General features: G+C 42.7%; 1 protein-coding gene across 9 annotated transcripts in view; it reads left to right on the top strand.

The window, feature by feature from the left end:
* The window catches only part of Arnt2 (aryl hydrocarbon receptor nuclear translocator 2), a 174,377-nt gene that overhangs the window by 123,739 nt on the left and 30,228 nt on the right, over positions 1-20,410 (top strand). For all 9 annotated transcript variants that reach the window (XM_046438588.1, XM_046438559.1, XM_058577634.1 and 6 more), the window contains exons 9-12: positions 4,811-4,887; positions 6,246-6,380; positions 8,804-8,878; positions 16,114-16,265. In XM_046438588.1, the coding sequence (XP_046294544.1) occupies positions 4,811-4,887; positions 6,246-6,380; positions 8,804-8,878; positions 16,114-16,265 (439 nt within the window). The remainder of the gene's footprint in view (positions 1-4,810; positions 4,888-6,245; positions 6,381-8,803; positions 8,879-16,113; positions 16,266-20,410) is intronic.

The raw sequence follows: 20,410 nt of genomic DNA, 5'->3' as shown, positions 1-20,410 counted from the left end.
ATGGCATTGTCTGTCATGGGTTCCAGAAGGATGCTCTCAGTTCATGTCCTTTTTGAATCACACCTGACATGGTAGAGGAAAAGCACTAAACAAAAAATATTCACAGAAGCTCTTAGGAATTGAATTGTGTCCCTCCAAAAATTCCCAACCCCTGGGACTTCAAAGTGTGACGTTATTTGGAAATAGGATATTTGCATCTATAATTGGTCATATTGGAAAATGCTCATATGACCGATGTTCTTATGAAAGGAAATTTGGACACAGACTTGACACAAAGGGAGAACACCTTTTGAAGGTGAAGGCAGAGACAGTGAGATGCAGTGACAAACCAAAGAACACCAAAAATTACCAGGAAATCACAGTCTGGTGAGGGGTATGGAGCAGATGCTCCCTCAGTGCCCACAGAAGGAACAAACCATGTTGATACTTTGGCCTCAGACTTCTGGCATCCAGAACTGTGAGACAATACATTTATGTTGTTTAAGCCAACTATCTGTGGTACTTTGTTACAACTAGAAAACTAGTACAGAAGGAAGGAGAATTATGGGGAAAGAGGGAAGAAAAAAGAATAAAGAAAAGTAATCAAATGTGGAAAATAGAGATTAAGTGAGCAATGAGAACTGGTTTCACTTTAGAATGCCCTTGATGAAACAGTAAGAATTATGAATTATATTAAATTCTGTAATGGAAAGTATGCATAAGCAACTTTTCTGCATGCCAGATCATGACCAAGGTGTGAAGCAGCACATATGCAGTTGTTTGGCTATGAACTGAGCCAGCTGCCTTTTCCATGAAACAACAATTTTTACTTGAAACAATGACAGAATATCAGCAATCAAACTTGTGTATTTGGCATTTATCTCCTAAAAAAAAAAAGAACAAATAAAATGAGCCTATCAGTTCAGAGGAAACAATTGACAGTATGGTAGAATGCAAGTTTTTATAATGAAAATTCAAATTTTAAAAACATGTTCACCAGTCTTATCTTGATCAACATCTAGAGATGTTTCTGAGGAGATCGATGGTGATATGAACAAGCGGGATTTTTTTTATGTTGTATAATGTAATAAATCAATATTTTCTAAATGACCAGTACATGGTGTATACAATCATGTGGGGGAAGATCCATGAGTTAAGCCAGTCTATTTTATAAAACTGTATGAAAAATTAATTAATATAGTTTTGGAATTTATGTTGCTTTGTCCCCTTTTGCAATTAAGATCTGCCAAGATTTAGGAAAACATCAAAGAAGAATATCCACAATATTCTGAAAAAGTGTCTCCCTTTTCCAACTACTGATCCTGTGAGGCTGTTATTTTCTTCACGTACTTCAAATAAAGCAGCCTTTTCTAACACATTGAGGGCAGATTTTAAAATCCTTTTGTCTACTGTTAAGAGAGGCATTAAAGAGATTTGTAAAAATGTTAATCAATAATTGAGAGATAATTTCTTAACTGAGTAAGAGTTATCTGAGTCCATAGACAGTATTTATTTAATAGAGAAACACTGAAGTCATTTCTGCTAAGACCAGAAGCAAGGCAGAAATACTTGCTACCTCTACAATTGCACCACACTGTAACAGCAGTGTTAGTCACACAATTAAATAAGGAAGCTTAGAGGCAAATGAATATGTAAAAAAGAAAGAAAACTGTCCTTTCTTTTCAGATTATCAGAGAATATAGCTGCAGAAGCCCAGTAAATCAATGATAAAGCTAACTGAAGCAATAAAATAATTAAGTGGTGTGGCACAATGTGTTAATATAAAGAAATCAATAATCTGCATATGTGTGAATAAATAGATGATATAATACTGGAGAAAACCCCATTTATAATACCAACAATGAAGATTCAGATACTTAGGAAGAATTTTAATTAATGTAAAAGTATAAGTTTATATGAGAAAAAAATTTTAAATGCTCCTGAAAGACACAAAAGTAGGTTTTAACAAATGAGAAAAACATTCTCTGTGCCCCATTAGGTCAACAACATTATAAAGATGTCAATTCTCCTGAAGTTAATTTACAATTTTAATACAAACCTAATAAAAATACCATCAAGCTGTTTTATGGAGTTAGATAAGTTGACACTGATAATAGTATTCTTGGTTTCAAGAATAGCCAAGCCAGGCTTGGTGGCACACACCTGTAATCCCAGTAGCTCCAGAGGCTGAAGCAGGAGGATGGTGTGTTCAAAGCCAGCTTCAGCAGCAGCGAGGTGCTAAGCAACTCAGTGAGACCCTATCTATAAATAAAACACAAAAATGTGCTTTGGATGTGGCTCAGTGTTTGAGTGCCCCTGAGTTTAATCCCTGGCACAACCCCCCCCCAAAAAAAAAAAAGCCAATAAAACACTCAAAAAGAATTACTAAGGAAATGCCATCAGACATTAAATCATAGAGGAAAGGCTTTAATTAACATGGTGTGGCACTGGGCTGGGGGAGCTAAGTGATCAACAGAACAGCAGGGAAGGTCCAAAATGAGCAAATAAAAGGAAATTCATTAGGTGGTAAATGTGGCACTTCAGATCACTACATTTTAAACAAATATCAGCAGATCAACTGAAGAGCCCAATTAGAAAAAATTAAAATGATTCATATCTCACATCCTATACAAGAATAACTCCAACTGAATTAAGGATCTAAGTGCAAAAAATGAAACCGTGAAAGTGTCAGGGGAAAAACAAAGGTGAGTTTCTCTGTAATCTCTGAGTGGGAAATGGCTAACTGTGGCTCAGACTCCAGACATTAAAAAAAAAAAAAAAAAGCTTGGTAAATCTGACTACATAAAAATCTTAAAAGCTTAGCTCATCCTAAAAGTCAAAAGACAGAGACGTACCTAAACGAACGTATTCACAACACCATAAAGGCCTAATAACCCTAATATAGATAGAACTCTCAAAAATTGATAGACCAAATTATGCTATGTACATATATGAATATACAAATGAATTCTGCCTTTATAAATACCTGTAAAACATCCATTTTAAATACAAATAAAAGGAATATCAGTAAAGTAGAAAAAAAGGGAATAGGGGGAGGTTAGAGGGGAAGAAAAGAAGCAGCACTGGGTGCAGAAAATTATATGCCATTCATGTATGATTATGTCAAAATGAGCCCCACTATTATGTAACTGTAATGTTCTGATAAAAACACTTTAAGAAATTGATCGATGACCAAAATCCCAATAGAAAAATGGGAAACACAAGCACATAGTTCAATATAAAGCAAGATATAAAAGTGGTCCTCAAACAAAAAAATAATGTTCAAATGCACCTATAATTCGAGAAATGCAAATTAAGACAACATTAAGGTGTCATTATTTCTCATCTGTCACAGAGACAAAAATTAAATAATGTGACAGCTCATTCTGTTGGTCAGAATTACAGAGAAACAGCCCTGTCGTGCCTTGCTGGTGGGAATGCAAATTAATGCTACCCTTCTAGAGGGAAATTTGGCAAAACAAAACTACATCTGTATTCATTTTTGACCCAGTAATCCACTTCTAGGGATCCACCCTGAAGACACAACTCCAGTGATCAAAAAAAAAAAAAAATGTATGCACAAGGTTATCCATTGTGGCATTGTTTCTAATCACAAAATATTGGGAACACCTGAATCTTCATACATAGAAGAATGTGATTGAATAAACATGGCATATCAACACACAACCAACCACTGGGAAGTTCTGAAAAAGAATTGAGGAAGAGCCAGCTCTATGAATAAGTGTGGAGGAATTCCAGGACATACTGTTAAATTCAAAAATCAAAGCCCAAAAGAATATGTATTGTACACGCTTCTTCATAGAAGAAGGAAGGAGATATGAGAAAGTAGACATCACTGTGCTCATTTGTACAAAAGAAATACAGCCAGAATAAACCAGAAACTAAAGAGATCAGTGGCCTGCTCTGGGGGATGGAAAGAAGAGGGGGGTATGCAGTGGAAGGAGGCAGAGAGTCACATTTCTCTGGCTCTCAGAACCACGGTGATATTTAACATTCCCTTCAAAGTCTGCATGGTGAACTGCTACTGTACTTGTGTCACTATTACACCATGAGCCTCAGGTCTGATCTAGTGTGGAAATATTTAATGCTAAGTGTTAGGCAGTATTAAAGGAACTTTTCTATTTAACACCACTTGCCCAGGAGGTATGAAAATGGAATGCTTTTTCTCTCCAGTAGTTCTAATCAGCTGCAGATGTTCAAGAACCTTGTATTACAAGGGGCCTTGGAGACCAGACCCTTCCTGGACCAAACAGAGGATCCTTTTCTGAAGAGTGAATAATGAAGATTGTTTTAACCAGCTTCTCCCCTTAACACTGGTTTTCTGTGCTTAATCAGCATAAACATCACTAATTTTTCTTCCTAGACCTTAAGGGAAACACTGGCTGTATTCTTTTGCCTTTAGAAACTTCACCTTCAGTAATTTTTATTTGTTTTTGGTTTTTCTTTAATTCTTTGTCAACAGAGGGTTGAAATATTTACATGACCTGGAAGACCCATTTAAGCATCTTAAAATTCCGTAAGTAAATGTTTTAGCCAAATTGTGCAAATATATTTAGATGAACAATCTGCATTTCATCTTCCTTAATATTTTCTGCATCATCCACAGATGGAGATGATAATGGACCATGAAATTATCAAAAGATATCTGGCAGAGAGATGAGCAGGAAACGAGCAAGGGACTATTAGTTCATTAGGTAGTTTCCCAACCCTGAGTGGCCAGCAGCAGATCTTTACTTTTGATTGCATAGGTGAAATCCCCCTTTTCCATTTCCCCTGGGCATGTTGAGGATGCTGGCATTTCTCGTTTCAGGAATGACAATACCTGAAGAAGATGCTGATGTGGGACAAGGCAGTAAATACTGCCTTGTGGCAATTGGGAGACTCCAGGTAAGAAAATAATCAGAGCTGTTTTCATCTCAAAGGAGAGCTTAGTGCAAAGAACAAGAAATTGTGAGCTTGGATACCTGTTCTCCTCTGTACCCAGTGTTTGTTGACTTTTGTGTCTCACTCTGGGACAAGAACAAGGCCAAATCTCGGGGGAAAGAAAGGGACTATGAACTGTAAACAGCAGAGGTCTTGTTGGGTGAGGGTTATATCATCCCATTCCCCTAACAGAGTCTAGATCTGCCTACAGCACATCCCTGATTAACCATTTCAGTGTTTTTCCCGGAGCCAAGTGATGAAGTCCAAACTCCTTATTCCAACCTCATCTCCTTCCCTTTGTCCTCTCTCACCACATCCTATTCCCCTTCTCTATGAACCCATCATGTGATTTCCCACCTCTATTGGTGTTCACAGCCTGTTTCTTCTGCCTGGGATTTCCTTGTTCCCTTTTTTCTTTCAAAAATCTCTTTCTTCCTGGGTACTTCCTATCAATTTATCCTCCAAAACCCAACTAAAATGATTCCCCATCTCCATAGTCAAAATTAATCATTCCCTCCTCCTCCTCTCTAGCACTGGGTTCCCACGTTAGCCATCATCTCTTTGCTGTCCCTTGTGCTACTGTTAGCTGAGTGCAGGATGGCTTTGTTAACCAAGTGTGTGATGGTTAGCTGAACATGAGATCGTCCCCTATGAGATCCTCTGGGGCAGGGAATGCCTTTTTATCTTGTGAGAGTCAGATGTGCTCAGTGCCTGACACAGAGTAAACTACTCAGTCAACTGGATTGTTCATATCTTTGTGATAATTAGGGTCTTCCTATCCTATTGAGAGGACACATGATAGACATGGGCAAAGTAACCCTTCGTGTCCCTGGTTTCCTAGGTCTGAGTGTTTTCAGACAAATAAATAAGCAGTTTCATACAATGTGACAGACCATGGGCAATCCTAATTGATTAGTAAAGAAAGAATATTTGGGCAAATTCAGTCCACAAACATACACTTTCCAAATATTTTAACCAGTTACTTAGGCTCATTTGCCATTTTCAGTGAAGGGAAGACAGGAGAAGGAAGGTGTATTAATGTTTATTTAGCAACAACTTTGTGCCAAGGCTTAACCTGCAGTGTCTCAACCTATGAGGTTATGGGTTTCATTATTCCCATTGGCTAATCAGGAAACATAAACTCAGAAATGTAAAGAAAGAGGCCCATTGTTAGTTACTGTTTAGTTAAAGGCATAACCTGGCCTCTCTGAACACTTTACATTCATTGCACCAGTCACATGAAAGAATGTGTGATGTTAGATTCCCATTCTCTATCACCGTCTCCATCAGTAGCACCTAAGCTGTGGATTTTCCCATTGCAGGTGACCAGCTCTCCTGTGTGCATGGACATGAATGGGATGTCAGTGCCCACAGAGTTCTTATCTCGCCATAACTCTGACGGAATCATCACATTTGTGGATCCAAGATGCATCAGTGTGATTGGCTACCAACCCCAGGTAAGTAGATAGTTTCGAGCTCATTGGGCAGTTGGCTAGAGATTTAACTTTCCTTAACACATATGTCCCATTTGTTTGAGATACAGCATAATGATATTGCAGAGAAACACCAATAAATCTAGGTGCCTTGCCCAGATTAGGTGATATCCTTCCAAACAAGAAAATTCACTCAGCAGTAGTGTGCTTGCTTAGCATATACAAGGCCCTGAATTTAATCCCAACACCACACAAAAGAAAAAGTCCATCGTAAACTTTTCCCTAGCTTGTGCAGTTTCTGATTCTCAAGCTGGTTTTTCACAAACTAGAGTTAAGATAACTTTACAAAATTTATTAGCATGAGAGAATCTTGTAAAGATGCCTACCTCATTTTTCCTAATTCCTCTCAGAAGCCTATTTTGCATGGGCCACACTTTCAGGTCTTTGTTCCAGATTCTTTGTGTAAAAGTCAATGGCAACCTGGTACAATGGCACACAGATATAGTGCCAGCAGCTCAGGGGCCAAGACAGGAGGATCTCAAGCTCAAGGCCAGCCTCAGCAACTTAGCAAAGTTCTAAGCAACTTAGTGAGATCCTGTCTCAAAATAATAAAAAGGACAGGGGATGTGGTTCAGCCAGTGGCATGAGAAACACAAGGCAAGAGTGGTTGTCCCAGGTCAAGACCAGAGAAATAAAATGGCTAAATACAATGTGAAAGCCTGAACTGTGTCCTAGGCCTGAAGACATCTAGCTTGAAGAGATACATGGGAGACAATGTAAATATTAACACATACAGATTATTGAGTGATCTTATTGAACAATTATTGGTTTTAAGTTAATAGTATGGCGCCTTGTGGTTTTGGATGTGATTTTTTTTTTTTTTTGGATGTGATTTTAGGATGTGATTTCTATGAGACATGCTAAAAATACTTTCGGGAGGGGCTGGGGTTGTAACTAAGTGGTAGAGCACTTGCCTTGCATGTATGAGGCATTGGGTTCAATCCTCAACACCACATAAACATAAATAAACAAAACAAAGGAATTATATCCATCTACAACTAAAAATATATATATGTATATGTGTGTGTGTATTATATATTAAAAAATACTTTGGGGAGAAGTGTCATGCATGATTTCTACAACTTCCCATCAAGTGGCTCAGGAAGAAATTATAAGCTATGTGTATATGGATACATATGCACATATACATATAGATACATATGTGAAGAAAAATAAATGCAAGAGTGGCAAGATATGGGCAGTTCTCAAATCTGTATAAAAGATACGTAAGTGTTTTACTATCCTTTTAACTTTTCTGTAGATTTTAATTTCTTTCAAAACAAAAAAAATTTAAAAACAAAAGAAAAAGATGCTGTTCTGAGGAAAATACTTTGGAAATATTGATAGAATATTAATGACATGGATATTTTATTGATCTTTTGGAGGTGCTGGGAATTAACCCAGGGCTTCACACATGCTAGGCAAGTGTTCTTCTACTAAGCTACTTTCTTAGCCCTACATATGTATCTTAGAACTAGAAGGAGTTCCCATCAGAAATATTAGAACCTTTGCATAATTCTACATGTCTAGGTTTATACAAACCTGGAGACTCTTGGATGGAATAAAAAGGAAACGTGATCTGTTTGCAAATGCACTGATGGCAGCACATTTCTATCCAGATCCATTAATCCTCCAGCACCTCCTGTGAGCATCTGTTTGTTCCTGAGCACAAAGATAAAACTTGCTGCGTTGTTGGTGTCAGCTCACTCTTGGCAGTGTGTGCCCATGTGGGTTCCGATCAATGAGTTAGTTTACATCCTTTGCTATTTAAGATGCTTCCAACTGGACCACTTTCCAGAACACATTTGAAGTTGGCCTTTGATGGTTTATCTTATTCTGCTCTGTGTCGTTGTGAAATGTACTTTTGTTTTGGGTTAAAGCTGGGTCCTTTGAGCAAACCATAGACCATAGAGAAGGTGGACAGTAAACAGACTTTTAACAACCACAGTTATTTTATGATAACCTCATTTCTTCAGCCACAAGGCAACTACAGTTTCAACATTTAAACAGTTTCAGTTTTCTTAGGCAACACATCCGTCCATCTGCTAGCCTTTTGCTTTCTTTCAATGTTTATTAAAATATGTTGATTATAGCTTGCATCTCCAAAGCAAACAAAAATAAAATTGCATTCTGAAGCTGCTGATCTAGTGACTTAGCAAAATTAGAAATTGGTATGGAGTGTGCCAAAGGAATTTAGAATGAATACAAGGAAGCCAGACCCTCTATGGCTCCAGGAAAAATTGGCATCCGCTTTTCTTTTTTTCAATCTGTGGTGGTGCAGGCTGAAGAGATGAGTTAAAGAAGACATAAATGAACACTCTTGACTAATAGTTATAAATAATTAAAAATGGAATTTGGGGCTGTTAAAGCTTTTCTCTTTCATTTAGGATCTTCTGGGAAAGGACATTTTGGAGTTCTGCCACCCTGAGGATCAGAGCCATCTGCGTGAGAGCTTCCAGCAGGTGCTGCCCATTCTTGTTCCCAGCTGATCCTGGGTAACCTAGGTGCATGTGGGTATGACTGGTAGGAGACTAGTCCTGCTATGTGCTTGGCAGGCAGCAATTTCCTAACCAAAGCATCAGTCAGGGGCCTGCTGGGAAGCAGCTCACTATCCAGCAGAGAAGACAGAAACATGAGGAGGTCACTAGAGGGTGATGGGAGAAGAACTCTAAAGTGACATGGAGAAAATGCCATACAGCACAAGATGCTGAGGTCAGCTGTGTGGGCAAGAGGCAGGAAGAGTATCCCAAAGAAGGGGACAATTGGAATGAGTCTTCAAGGGTGAGCATGGGAGAAATGAGAGAACTCCCTGAACTGGGGGTTCTGGGGGCAGGGTAGTACCAGAGATGCAGAAGAATGTGGCCTAGCAGGAGGATCCTCAGCAGTTCTGCAGCTGGATGACTAGGAGGGATGATGTGGTGGGAAGTGATTGAGAAGGAGCCTGGCACAGCTAAATTTTTAGGGCCTCTTATGCATGCCATGCTAAGGCATTTAGATTATCTCCTCAGTCACCTAAGGGTAAGTGAAGATTCCTTTGAGGATTTTAAGCAGAGCAATGTTTTGAAAAAAACACTTTGGTGATCCAGGTATGCAGATGTGGAAAATAACTGGAAACAAAGATAACTCAGGAGCTTTGTAAATTCCTGTGGTAACAATGAGTCCACACTAACCAAAAAATAACAATAATAATAATAATAGTAATAGAAGGGATTTCTGTAGAGAAAACAGATCAGGGAGAGGAAGGCAAGGAGGGAAAGGGAAAGGACTGGGGAACAAGACTGATCAAATTATCAAATGTTATGTCATGTATGATATGGCATAATGAATTCCACTATTGTAAATACTTATAATGCATCAATAAAATAGGGAAAAAAATTAATTGCCTGGGCAAGAGTTAATGAGGCCAAAAGTTGGGCAGGAACCATGGGAAACAAACTTGAGACAGTTTCATTGGTAGTGATACTTCAGCTGGAGATGGTGAAGGAGAGGGAGGGACTTAGGATTACTGGGAGCCTGACAGGGAAGCCACCCTAATAACAGTATCATGTGCATCACTACTGTTAGCTACTGTTTCCTGAATGCCTACCATGCACTGGGCACATATGCTATCTTATGGAATCTTCACGGGAGTTGTAAAAGGTAGGAGCTGACATCTTGCTGTTCCAGGTGAATTTAGTAGGGCCCAGTGCTGAAAAGTGCCAAGTATCACACAGTCAATGAAAGAAAACTGACTCAAAGTAAGGATCTGTCACCTGCTGAGCTGGCTCAGCTGTGGTGACAGAGGATACACTCTCTCTCTCTGCAGAGCACTAAAGTCCCCCTCTCAGCCCTGGGAAAGAAGAGAACATTACAAGAAAGCAGACAACATTACAAGAAAGAAGCCTTTGAGTTTCTTTTCAAGAGAGAGTAATAATAGCCTGTCATTCATCTGAAGGCGTACACACTTGACATTCTTCTTTGCAAGTGTTTTAGATGGAGCCTCTCTGGCAGCCAAGCCCATTGAAGGCACTGCCATGTCTGCACAAAGATTTATGTCCCATGTGTGGGCAAAGCTCCTACTCCACACTCTGCTTATTCCTTCTGGAATATCACCCACTCCTGGTTTTCTTTCCACTTCTCAGCCTCCTTTGTGGGCTCCCCCTCCAGTACATTCTTCTTCAAGCCATGATGGCAAGGACCCCATTCTTGCTGCCTTCTCTTCTTTTCATTCTGTGCTATCTCCCTAGGTGATATCTAGTAGAAAACTCCAGCCCAGCCAGGTGCAGTGACACATGCCTGTAACCCCAGCAACTCAGAAGGCTGAGGCGGGAGGATCACGGAATCCAACCTCGAAACTTAGTGAGACCCTGACTCAAAATGAAAAATTAAAAGGGCTAGGGATATAGTTCAGTGGTCAAGGGCCCCCACGTCCACATCCCTAGTTCCAAAAAAGAAAACTCCAGCCCAGCCTGTCCTTCTGGCTTCACATCTGCTTCTATCCAGGTAGCTGTTCCACATCCACCCAAATGTCCAGTAACCTTCAGAGACAGAGCTCTTCTCTCAGCCTTCATCCTCCCTCCCAGCATGCTCACCTGGCTGCTCAGGCCAGAAATCAAGCCCCTCACTCTTCCCTTTCTCTCTCTGTACACCCAGCCCCTCAGCAGGTCCTCTGGGACTCCTCCAAAAGACACCTACAGTCCATGCCTCCTTTGCTCCTACTCCCCTCAACGAGGCCATCCCCATCTCCCATTTTGACTACTGCAATAATTCCCTCCATGGTCTCTCTACCTTTACTCTTGTTTCACTTCAAGCCATTATGAAAACATAAGCTAGGTTTGTCACATTTTATTTAAAATCTGCCAATAGTTTTTCAGGTTATCTAGAATCAAATCCAAGTTTCTTGCCACAGTTTCACAAGTTTCTGCATGAGCCTTGTCCTTTCCTTAGAAACTGCTCTTCAGTCACACTGGCTAGTTCCTTGAACATGGTTTCTTTGCCACCACAAGGTCTTTGCTCATGTCCATACCCTGATGGGAATGCTTTTCCCTCACTTTTTACATGACTGACATTTTATCCTTTAGGTTTTAGTTTATCTCAGAGACATGATAAGTGAACTACTGTAGCTAAGAAAGAGGCCCCAGCCAGCTCAGCCCCTTGTCTAGTTCACATTGTCTTATATGTGGGCAGCAGCTGAGCAGCACAAGGACATCCTGGATGTTCAGTTTTATTTATTTGTCCATTGGTTGGTTTGGGAGTTAGTTGGTTGGTTGTTTTGCAGTACTGGGGATTGAACTCAGGGGTACTTTAACTACTGAGCTACATCCTCAGCCATTTTTGTTTTATTTTATTTTATTTATTTTTTAGTACTACAGATTGAAACTAGGGGCACTTTACTAGTAAGCTACCTTTCCAACCTTTTTTTTTTTTTTCACTTTGAGACAGGGTCTCATTAAGTTGCTGGGGCTGGCTCCAACTTGAGATCCTCCTGCCTCAGCTTCCCATGTTGCTAGAGTTATAGGCATGCACCAACATGCCTGATCTTTTTCCCTCTTCTTTATTAAAACCTAACTTCTCGGGGCTGTGGATGTGGCTCAAGCGGTAGCACGCTCGCCTGGCATGCGTGCGGCCCGGGTTCGATCCTCAGCACCACATACAAACAAAGATGTTGTATCCGCCGAGAACTAAAAAATAAATATTTTAAAAAAATAAAATAAAATAAAAAGACCTATGATGACAGAAAGATTTCTCAGAATAAAAATTTTAAAAAAATAAATAAATAAAATAAAATAAAACCTAACTTCTCTGTGGACAGACTCCATATTTGTGCTTTTCATCATTATCTCCCTCACTAAGTGTAGAGTTCAGTAGAGGGTAGCTTAAAACAGCCTAAGTGGATCAAAACCAGAGCAGGTAGCTTTTGTTTTAGAAAAATGTGAAAATAGAATGATTAAACATTAGGAGTGTGTGTCTTTTTATGCCGTATGTTTGCTCAGTATGTGTGGTGATGATAAGCTGCATCACCTAGTATCATCAGGTGTGAGTTGGGTTGGCTTCATTCTCTTTGGTGTATGGAAATGGTTTCATCACTAACAGTAATGGAGCCTCTGCTCTGTGCCCAGGAATAAGCCAGACCCTCCTTCATCCATTGTCTTATATAATCATCAACCTTACACAGTATGTGTTGTCATTCCTGCTTTTTCCCAGTAGATACCAGGACTCAGAGAAGTTTGGTTGCCTGCTCCAGGTCACACAGTAAGGCAGTAACAGACCCAGGCTGGAAATCAGGTCCAGGTCCATCTCCCTCCAAAGCATTCACTGACAATACCACACTCCACACCTGGCTCCTCATTCATCAGATGGGAGGGGAGGCCAGGGAAGCACCACCCAGGTGCTGGCAGCCCCAAGCCTGGTCCCAAGGCTTAGTGGGCAGCAGCTGAGCAGCACAAGGACATCCTGGAGCATACCCCACCTTGGCCCTAGGTGTTCTTTTGGCTCTAGCCACTGGCAGCCAAGGCAAGGGACAAATGTGGCTTATTCTTGCAAAAGCAGAGAAGGGGCTGTCAGCTAAGACTCAGCCTTACATTCTGGATTTAAACAAAAGTATTTAGTCACTCAAACCAGAGTCCCTTAGAACATGATCAGGTTTGTAAGGAATTTGAGTTTGGTGTGGGAATAGTGCATCAATCCAGGGCCAGGAAAGTTTTGTGTGCCCTTAGATTCCTTCTCTAGGTAGTTTACTGAGGAGTCAGTTGTAGGAGCTGAGCGCATTGAAACTTAAGGCAGGCTCTCGCATTCCCTTCCTTCTACTTTCTGCTGAGACATCTTCCATCACTATAGTGATGGTGATGATTACAGCAGAGCTGGGTCATGAAGACCTATGCTAAGCTGGGTTTCATGCTTGGTCTTTGCAATCACCTATATTATTAGCATCACATCTAAATTATGCACGGTTAGTTGTGTCTCTCTGGTCAAAGACCTGGACCATATCACCTGAACTGCCTTATAGACATAGTCCAGCTCATGCTGTGCTTCCTGCCAGAAGAGCACTTGGAGCATCTTCACTTGCCAACACTCTACCTACCTTTGTAAACCCATCTCCCACCAGGAACCCCTTCTGGATCCCAGCAACAATCCATCTTTCCTTGCCTGCCTGGTATCCCCATGGAATTTTTTTTAAATGTATTTTTAGTTGTAGATGAACATAATATCTGTATTTCATTTATTTGTATGTGGTGCTGAGGATTGAACTCAGAGATTTGCACATGCTAAGTCTGCATTTTCCATTTAGCCACAACCCCAGCCCAACCCCATGCCATTTGACCTTAGGTTTGTGCAGTGGTATGTAGCAGACTCTATGGGTGATGGATATCTGCCATTTTGCCTGCTGTTTGGGGTCAGAGATTCTACCTTGGCAATTGGGATCCCTGGAAAGAGGATTGAGGTCAGTAGATTCAGGACTGAGCCGTTTCTCTGCCACTTCTTCATCTTGAGCCCTCAGGCCGTGTATCTGTCTGCTTCAAGGTTTGTTTTCCAGGTACACAAAACAGTTGTGAGGACTACGTGACAGAGCACACATAAGGTGCTTAGCTGTGACTTGGCCCCAGGAGGTGCAGAGCTGGCGGCTCCCTTTTTCTTCCTTTCTCCACAACTCCTGGGGCCCAGCTTGGTGCAGATGTGCCTTCTGCATGCTTGTAAAATGCAGCTTAAGTATTCTGCACTTCCTCCGGCATTCTGATTAGAAGAAACACAGAAGGAACATACCCTCCACAGGTGTCCCCAGAATGCAGCGGGTGTGGATATCAACTCATGGACAGTGGCTGCCTCTTTCCCCTGTGTCCAGTGCAGGCACAAAGGAATCCCCTGGGATTCTGTAAACCTGAAGGGCACATGGCCTTGACCTCTGGCCCCTGTGAGGGACAGCCAAGTTTCTGCTAGAGCCACAGACTCACTGCCAGCAGCAGCCTCTGAGTGGGCTAGGTTCACACCATCCTTAGCTCTGCCTCCTCTCCCACTATGGCAGGAGAGCCCTCCCACCCTCCTCAAGCTCTCTGTTCATTTTATTTATCACTTGGGATTTCCTACGAGGGAGCCTTGTCTGACACCCTCAGGCTTCATCTGTCTTCCTCCAAGGCCTGTTGAGCCATAGAGTCAGTCCAGGAAGTGGCCTTGAGTGCCACCTCAGTGCCAGGCACCAGGCTGGGGTCAGGGAGGCTTGCATAACCAAGATGCCACTGTCTCCGTGCTGTTTACAGTCTAGTAGGGATGGCAGACACTCAAAAGGAGGAGAGTACAAATGAAGTGTATGTTAGGAAAGGGGAAGTCATTTATTCCCTGGCCCCTGGGACCAAGTCCCCATTCTTATCATCAATCACTCTGTGATCTTTCAGGCAAGAAGCCTGGAGATTTACCAGCCCTAGCCAGTCACAGGAGAGAACTTATGCTTGTCTTATCTTGTCCTGAGGGTTTAAGCACACCCAGGCTTCTTCTACCTACTAGTCATTTGTCATTGTCATTTCTCTTTCTTCTGTTGATGCTTCAGGTGTGAGAGCTGTGCCTGAAGGCTTCCTTCAGCATGCGCGCGCGTGCGCGCGCGCACACACACACACACACAGGTCTCTGCATGTCTTTGTGTGGTTGTGTATGTCAAAACAGAGCAAAGAACAAGATGTATGACTAAAAAGAAGCTTGTGATTTGGAAATAAGATCTTGGTTCCTGTCCCAGCTTTTTCACCAAAAGTTGTCAGATCTTGGGCAACCTATTTCATTTCTCTGGGTCTCAGTATTGTCACCTGTAAATAGTAAAGCCCTCCTCCTTAAACTCTTGTGAGGATATACCTGAAGTAATACATTTGAAAGTCTGTTGGAAAACATTAACTGCAACTTAAAAGTGGTGATAGGTACATGCAAATAAAGAATGTATACAGGACTTGGAATGCGGCTCAGTGGTAAAGTGTTTGCCAGCTAGCATATGCAAGGCTGTGGGTTTGATCCCCAACATCACCAAAAGAAAAAAAAAATAATGCCTACAAATTTATCATTTTTTAACATCTCCTCCAAGAGTACTCTCTGGAATTCATTTTTCAATGTTAAACAGAGGTTAGGAATTTTTTACATGAGGTATAAAGAAATAACTTGATGAACAGCAAGGGATAATAGCATCAAACCCAGAGTACCCACGCAGCCAAGAAAAGAAGAAAAACTCAAGTGTTACAGAGCTCTCATGATCTGATTTGTAAATTAAAAATCCTGATATAGCCAGGCACAATAGCACATGCTTACAATCCCAACTAGTCGGAAGCCTGAGGCAGGAGTATCACAAGTTCAAGTCCAGACTCCTCAACTTAGCAAGATCCTGTCTAAAAATAAAGAAGGACCAGGGATGTAGCTCCATGGTAGAGCACCTCTGGGTTTAATCCTCAGCACCAGGTGGGGGCAAAAAGTTCTTATATAAAGTGAGCATTCACCAGACATTTTCTCACATAGTGGTGACAGCATGACCTGTTTCAGAGGGAAAGTAGACAGAGTGTTCCAATAGCTAGCAGCCACCCTCATTTCCCCCTCACCCCACTCCTCTTCCTCTCCTGCTGTCTTTTGGCTACAGTGCCCCTGTTCTGAGGTCCCGCTGAGGTCCCGCTGAGGTCCCGCTGACCTTCCCGGTGACCACCGCCTGGTGCTTCTCCCTCCTCCTGCTGACTTCCGTCTCCAAATGTTTTCTCAGGTGGTTAAGCTGAAAGGCCAAGTACTGTCGGTCATGTATCGATTCCGCACCAAGAACCGCGAATGGATGCTGATCCGTACCAGCAGCTTCACATTCCAGAACCCTTATTCTGATGAGATCGAGTACATCATCTGCACCAACACCAACGTCAAGTACGTACTCAGCCTCCCTCTCTGCAGGCCTCCCCGTGACTTCACTTGGGTCCAGAGCTGGAAGTTTTACTTGGATTCTTTTCCCCCTGCAGGCTGTACTTAAAGCTAGAAATCCCCCAGGGCTAAAGAACAAGATTGGGGACACCTGGGCTGAGTCTGTAGCTCAGTGGCAGAGCATTTGCCTAGAATATGTGAGGCACTGGGTTCGATCCTTATCACCACCTAAAAATAAACAAATAAAATAAAGGCATGCTATCTGTCTACAGCTAAAAAACAAAAAAATGAATGGGGAGAGCTGGGGGAGGTGGCACAGTCCTGTAATCCCAGCTACTCCAGAGGCCAGCCTGGGCAACTTAGAGAGACCCTGTCTCAAAATTTAAAAAGCTGGGGATATAGCTCAGTGGTACTGAACCCTAGGGGTCAATCTACAGTACTGCAGAAGAAAACAAAAGGAATTGAGAGTATGGATCCCCCATCACTTGGGAAATATCCCTCCTGTGTTCCTCCTTCTCAGTTGTAAGAGCCCAAAGGACTGAGTGGCCCATGTCAGTCCCTTTCCTTTAGGCCGAGGTGCTATGGTCTCCATTCCTCATTGTTTTGCCTCTGAACACAGAACCCAGCAGAATGGAGCTATTGGGTGCTCCCCCTCTGCTCTCTGCTGTGCCCGGTGTATATGCCTGGTTTCTTGGTCCTGCTGGTAAAGGAAGTGAGACTGAGCCCTTTGGCAGCTCTAGGACATGGAGCAGGTGGCCTGTGGTGGGGACTACTGCCCATTCACCAAAGCATTCCTTCCTACTCCTTCTCAGAGCCTCAAGCCCTAGTGTCTCTGCTGGATTTTGGGATTCCCCAGTATCCTGTATAAGCTGGCAGACAGACCTAGGCTGTGAACTTGGCTCTGCTGCTTCCTGGCTGTGTGATCTTGAGCAAGTCACTTGTCTCTTAACTTTCACTTCCTTACCTGTGATTTGTGATGATCCTCCTTCGGGCAGTTACTGTGAGAACTAAATGATATTGAACTCAGAACTGTGGGCCAGACTCTGCTCAGCACTCAGCACAGTGAGCATGATCATAAGCAGGTTGCATCATCTCTCTGGTTTTAGTCTCAAGGACATAGTTTCCGACTAATGATAGTTTAACTTTGCGATAGCATGAAAATGATACACGTTCAGTGTACACCATGCTTTAAATTTTGAAGCTGGGTCTTTTCCCCAGCTGGCCATATGCAGTATGAACTTCTCAAAATGTTGAACAGCAGCAGCCACAGCTCCCAGCCCATCCCACAATCACAAAAGGGAACAACCATCACTCCACAGTGCATGGTATTTATCTAAAATGATTGGTAGGTCAGAGCTATTAAGTGCAGTTTTGACTGATGATATTTTCAACATATGGATTCATCAGGATATGACCCACTGTATGTCCCAGGAGCATCTGTACCAGGCCAAGGAACCAACAGCAGTAACAACATTTGTGCAAAGGCTAACTCAGCTGATACATGTGGAAGCCATGCCCAGGTGATGAGGAGGGCCACAGCTAACTGGGTGTGTGACAAGGCTGGCATGCTGAGAATGTCCTCATATCTCCCTGTTGTCAGTTATGTCCTTCATTTTCCGAGGTTCAAAACATGTCTGTTCTCCAGCCCCACCTCCTCCTGGAACCTACCTGGTGATGCCTTTTCTCGGCAGCCTCCCTGGGGACTGAGTCTCCTGCAGTCATTCTCACCTCATGGCACCCTCAGTGTTGCCTTACCCTGTCTCTTGTTGCATCCTCAAACCCTTTGAATGTGGACGCTCCCATCTGGAGACCACAAAGCAGCCTCCCATTCAATCAGCAGCACTCTGTGGCCCTCAGCCTTGGCCCTGCTCCTGGGTATAAGGCACAGAGCCGAATAAACAAGTCCATGCAAGATCCCTCAGAGAGCAGATGTCCTGGGTTTCAATGTCATTTCCCAAATAGATGAGTCACATCCCCTTTCTGAACCTCAGTGGCCTCATCTACACTGTGGGGAAAAGACTCCCCTAGCATCAGGAGTTTTTGTGCAAGTTCTGCAGGACACTCTATGTGTGAGGTGCTCCAGCAGGCTGCCACACAGGGACAGCACAGACCAGTGTCTGCCCCAGCTGTTGCTGATGCTGTCAGCAATGGCAGCAGGGACTCTGCCAGCTCTGGAAGCAGATTGACAATTTAGGGGCAGCTCCAAGAAACTGGAACTCAGCTCCTCTTTGTCTCTTCAGTGCCCTGCCTGTGTTCTGACTCTCCTTCCAAGAGGAAGGCCAGGGCCCTACTTGTGCCTCCTCATGCTCATAAGTGGGTCTATCTCAGGCCCCTTTGCTCCTCTTCTTCTGCCTTTTCCTTCTAGAGCCAAAACCTTCATTTTCTTTATCTCCTGGCATATTTTTTCTCTCCCTGGCCCAAATGTCTTGTCCATCCCTCCTGAGGATGGGTAATTCCCAAGGCCTTCAAACAGGCACACAACTTCCTAATCATGGAGGACCCCTGTCCTGCCAGTCTACAAAGGCACTCTCTCCTGTCTGCCCTTGCTAAATGCGCCCAACAGAGTTGCCTCCTGACCATTCACCTCTTACAGCCTGGATTTTGCCTCAACATTCTTGAAGTTGCCAGCATCCTCTAGTGACCCACATAGGATAACTCATTGTCATGTTTCTTCTCCCCAAGCGGTCTATTTAACCAGCTCTTCTTTCTTAACATCTTCTCCCTTGAGTTACTTGATAGAGTACTCTGATTCTTCTACCTTCCTGTTGCAGTCAAGACTTTCTTGATTATAAGTTTTTCAAGAACAAATATAAGAAGTCATAGCTTCAGGTATGTAAAAAGAGATAATGGTATCAGAGTTTATCTAGTTAAGCTTGGAGAACTCAACCAAGTTGAAGATATTTTATTTCCCTCCTTCCTCCAACATGGAAAGGGGGGTTCTTCATTCAAGGAGCATAAAAATACCCTCTAGTGCCATGCCTGTGTTTGGCTCTTGCCTTGATGAAAACAGGGAAGGTTGAGAAGCAGGGGTAAGACTCAGACTGGGCTCAGGGTTCCATGACTTTTCTTCTGTTCAACAGATAAATAGGGTATGGAGGGTGGCAAGCTGGGTTTCTCTTTCAGGAGCTGCTAAGCCAGAGGTAACAGGTGTGCCTGTTGACTGGATGGAGCCAGATATGGGGCAGTGGGATACCAGACTCGTGTCTCCTGTTGTGGCCTTCCTCCAGTCACTTCAGGCTGAGGCTGCCTGTGCAAAAAACCATGAACATAGATAAGCACCTCTCTCATTCAGAGTCACCAAATTGACTAGTTCTTGGTTAGAGCTGCCTCCTCTCACAGTCCTGCCTGCCTTTTCTTCCATTTATCACTCTTTTTCTCCCTTTCTATACTCATGTCCTTGCCCCAGTTATTCCCACAGTCAAGTACATGGTGCCTGTGCACACCAGGCTTGAGGCTTTTTGTTACCTAGGTTTCTAGGGTGTCATCTGAACAGCCTGTGCCCTTCTTCCAAACTCAAGTCCTGCCTGTCTTTGAAGCTTCTTACTTCTACAGCAAATCCAGGTCACCCTGCTGGATCCCTGGCTGGACACCCAACAGAGTCTTCTACATTTGGGTCAGAAAAGCAGACTAAAGCTCCCCTTTTTTTGAGTTTTTGATACTTTAAAATTTTTCATCATTCATTCATTTCCAGCATTTATGCAAGATTCAGTTGTCAAAGTCATATGGTTTTATTGCCACTAATGCAGCAGAAATTTCCTGAAGGGACACAACCTGCACCAGCCGAGATCAAGGTGCCACCATTGTGGTTCTTGCCTTCAGGGAGGAGCCCTGCCCTGGAAGGCTAGGGCTTGGACTTCAATAACATGAAGAACATGAGAAGGGACAGACAGCATGACAGGTAAAGTTCAGCAGGGACAAAGAGGAGACAAGGACAAGTGCTTCTGCAGAGCCAGAAGGTGTCCCCAGGGGTCTGTCCTGCAGTGAGGCCTGGAAGTGAAGGAACTACCCACCTCTGAAACTAGTTGTATCTGGGGTTTTGCTTTATTTTCTGAAAGCCAGGCAGCAGGGACAAAGCAGAAACCATTTTGTGCAGGGGTGCGCCTGTGTGTTTCCTCAGTACAGTTGCTTGGCAGCTTGTGGAAGTTATGTGG

Source organism: Marmota monax, unplaced genomic scaffold (assembly GCF_021218885.2).
Source record: "Marmota monax isolate L192 unplaced genomic scaffold, Marmota_monax_Labrador192_F-V1.1 WCK01_AAM20220418_F8-fsc00005, whole genome shotgun sequence".
NCBI classification, from domain to species: domain Eukaryota; kingdom Metazoa; phylum Chordata; class Mammalia; order Rodentia; family Sciuridae; genus Marmota; species Marmota monax.
This window is presented reverse-complemented; position numbering and strand designations above follow the sequence as displayed.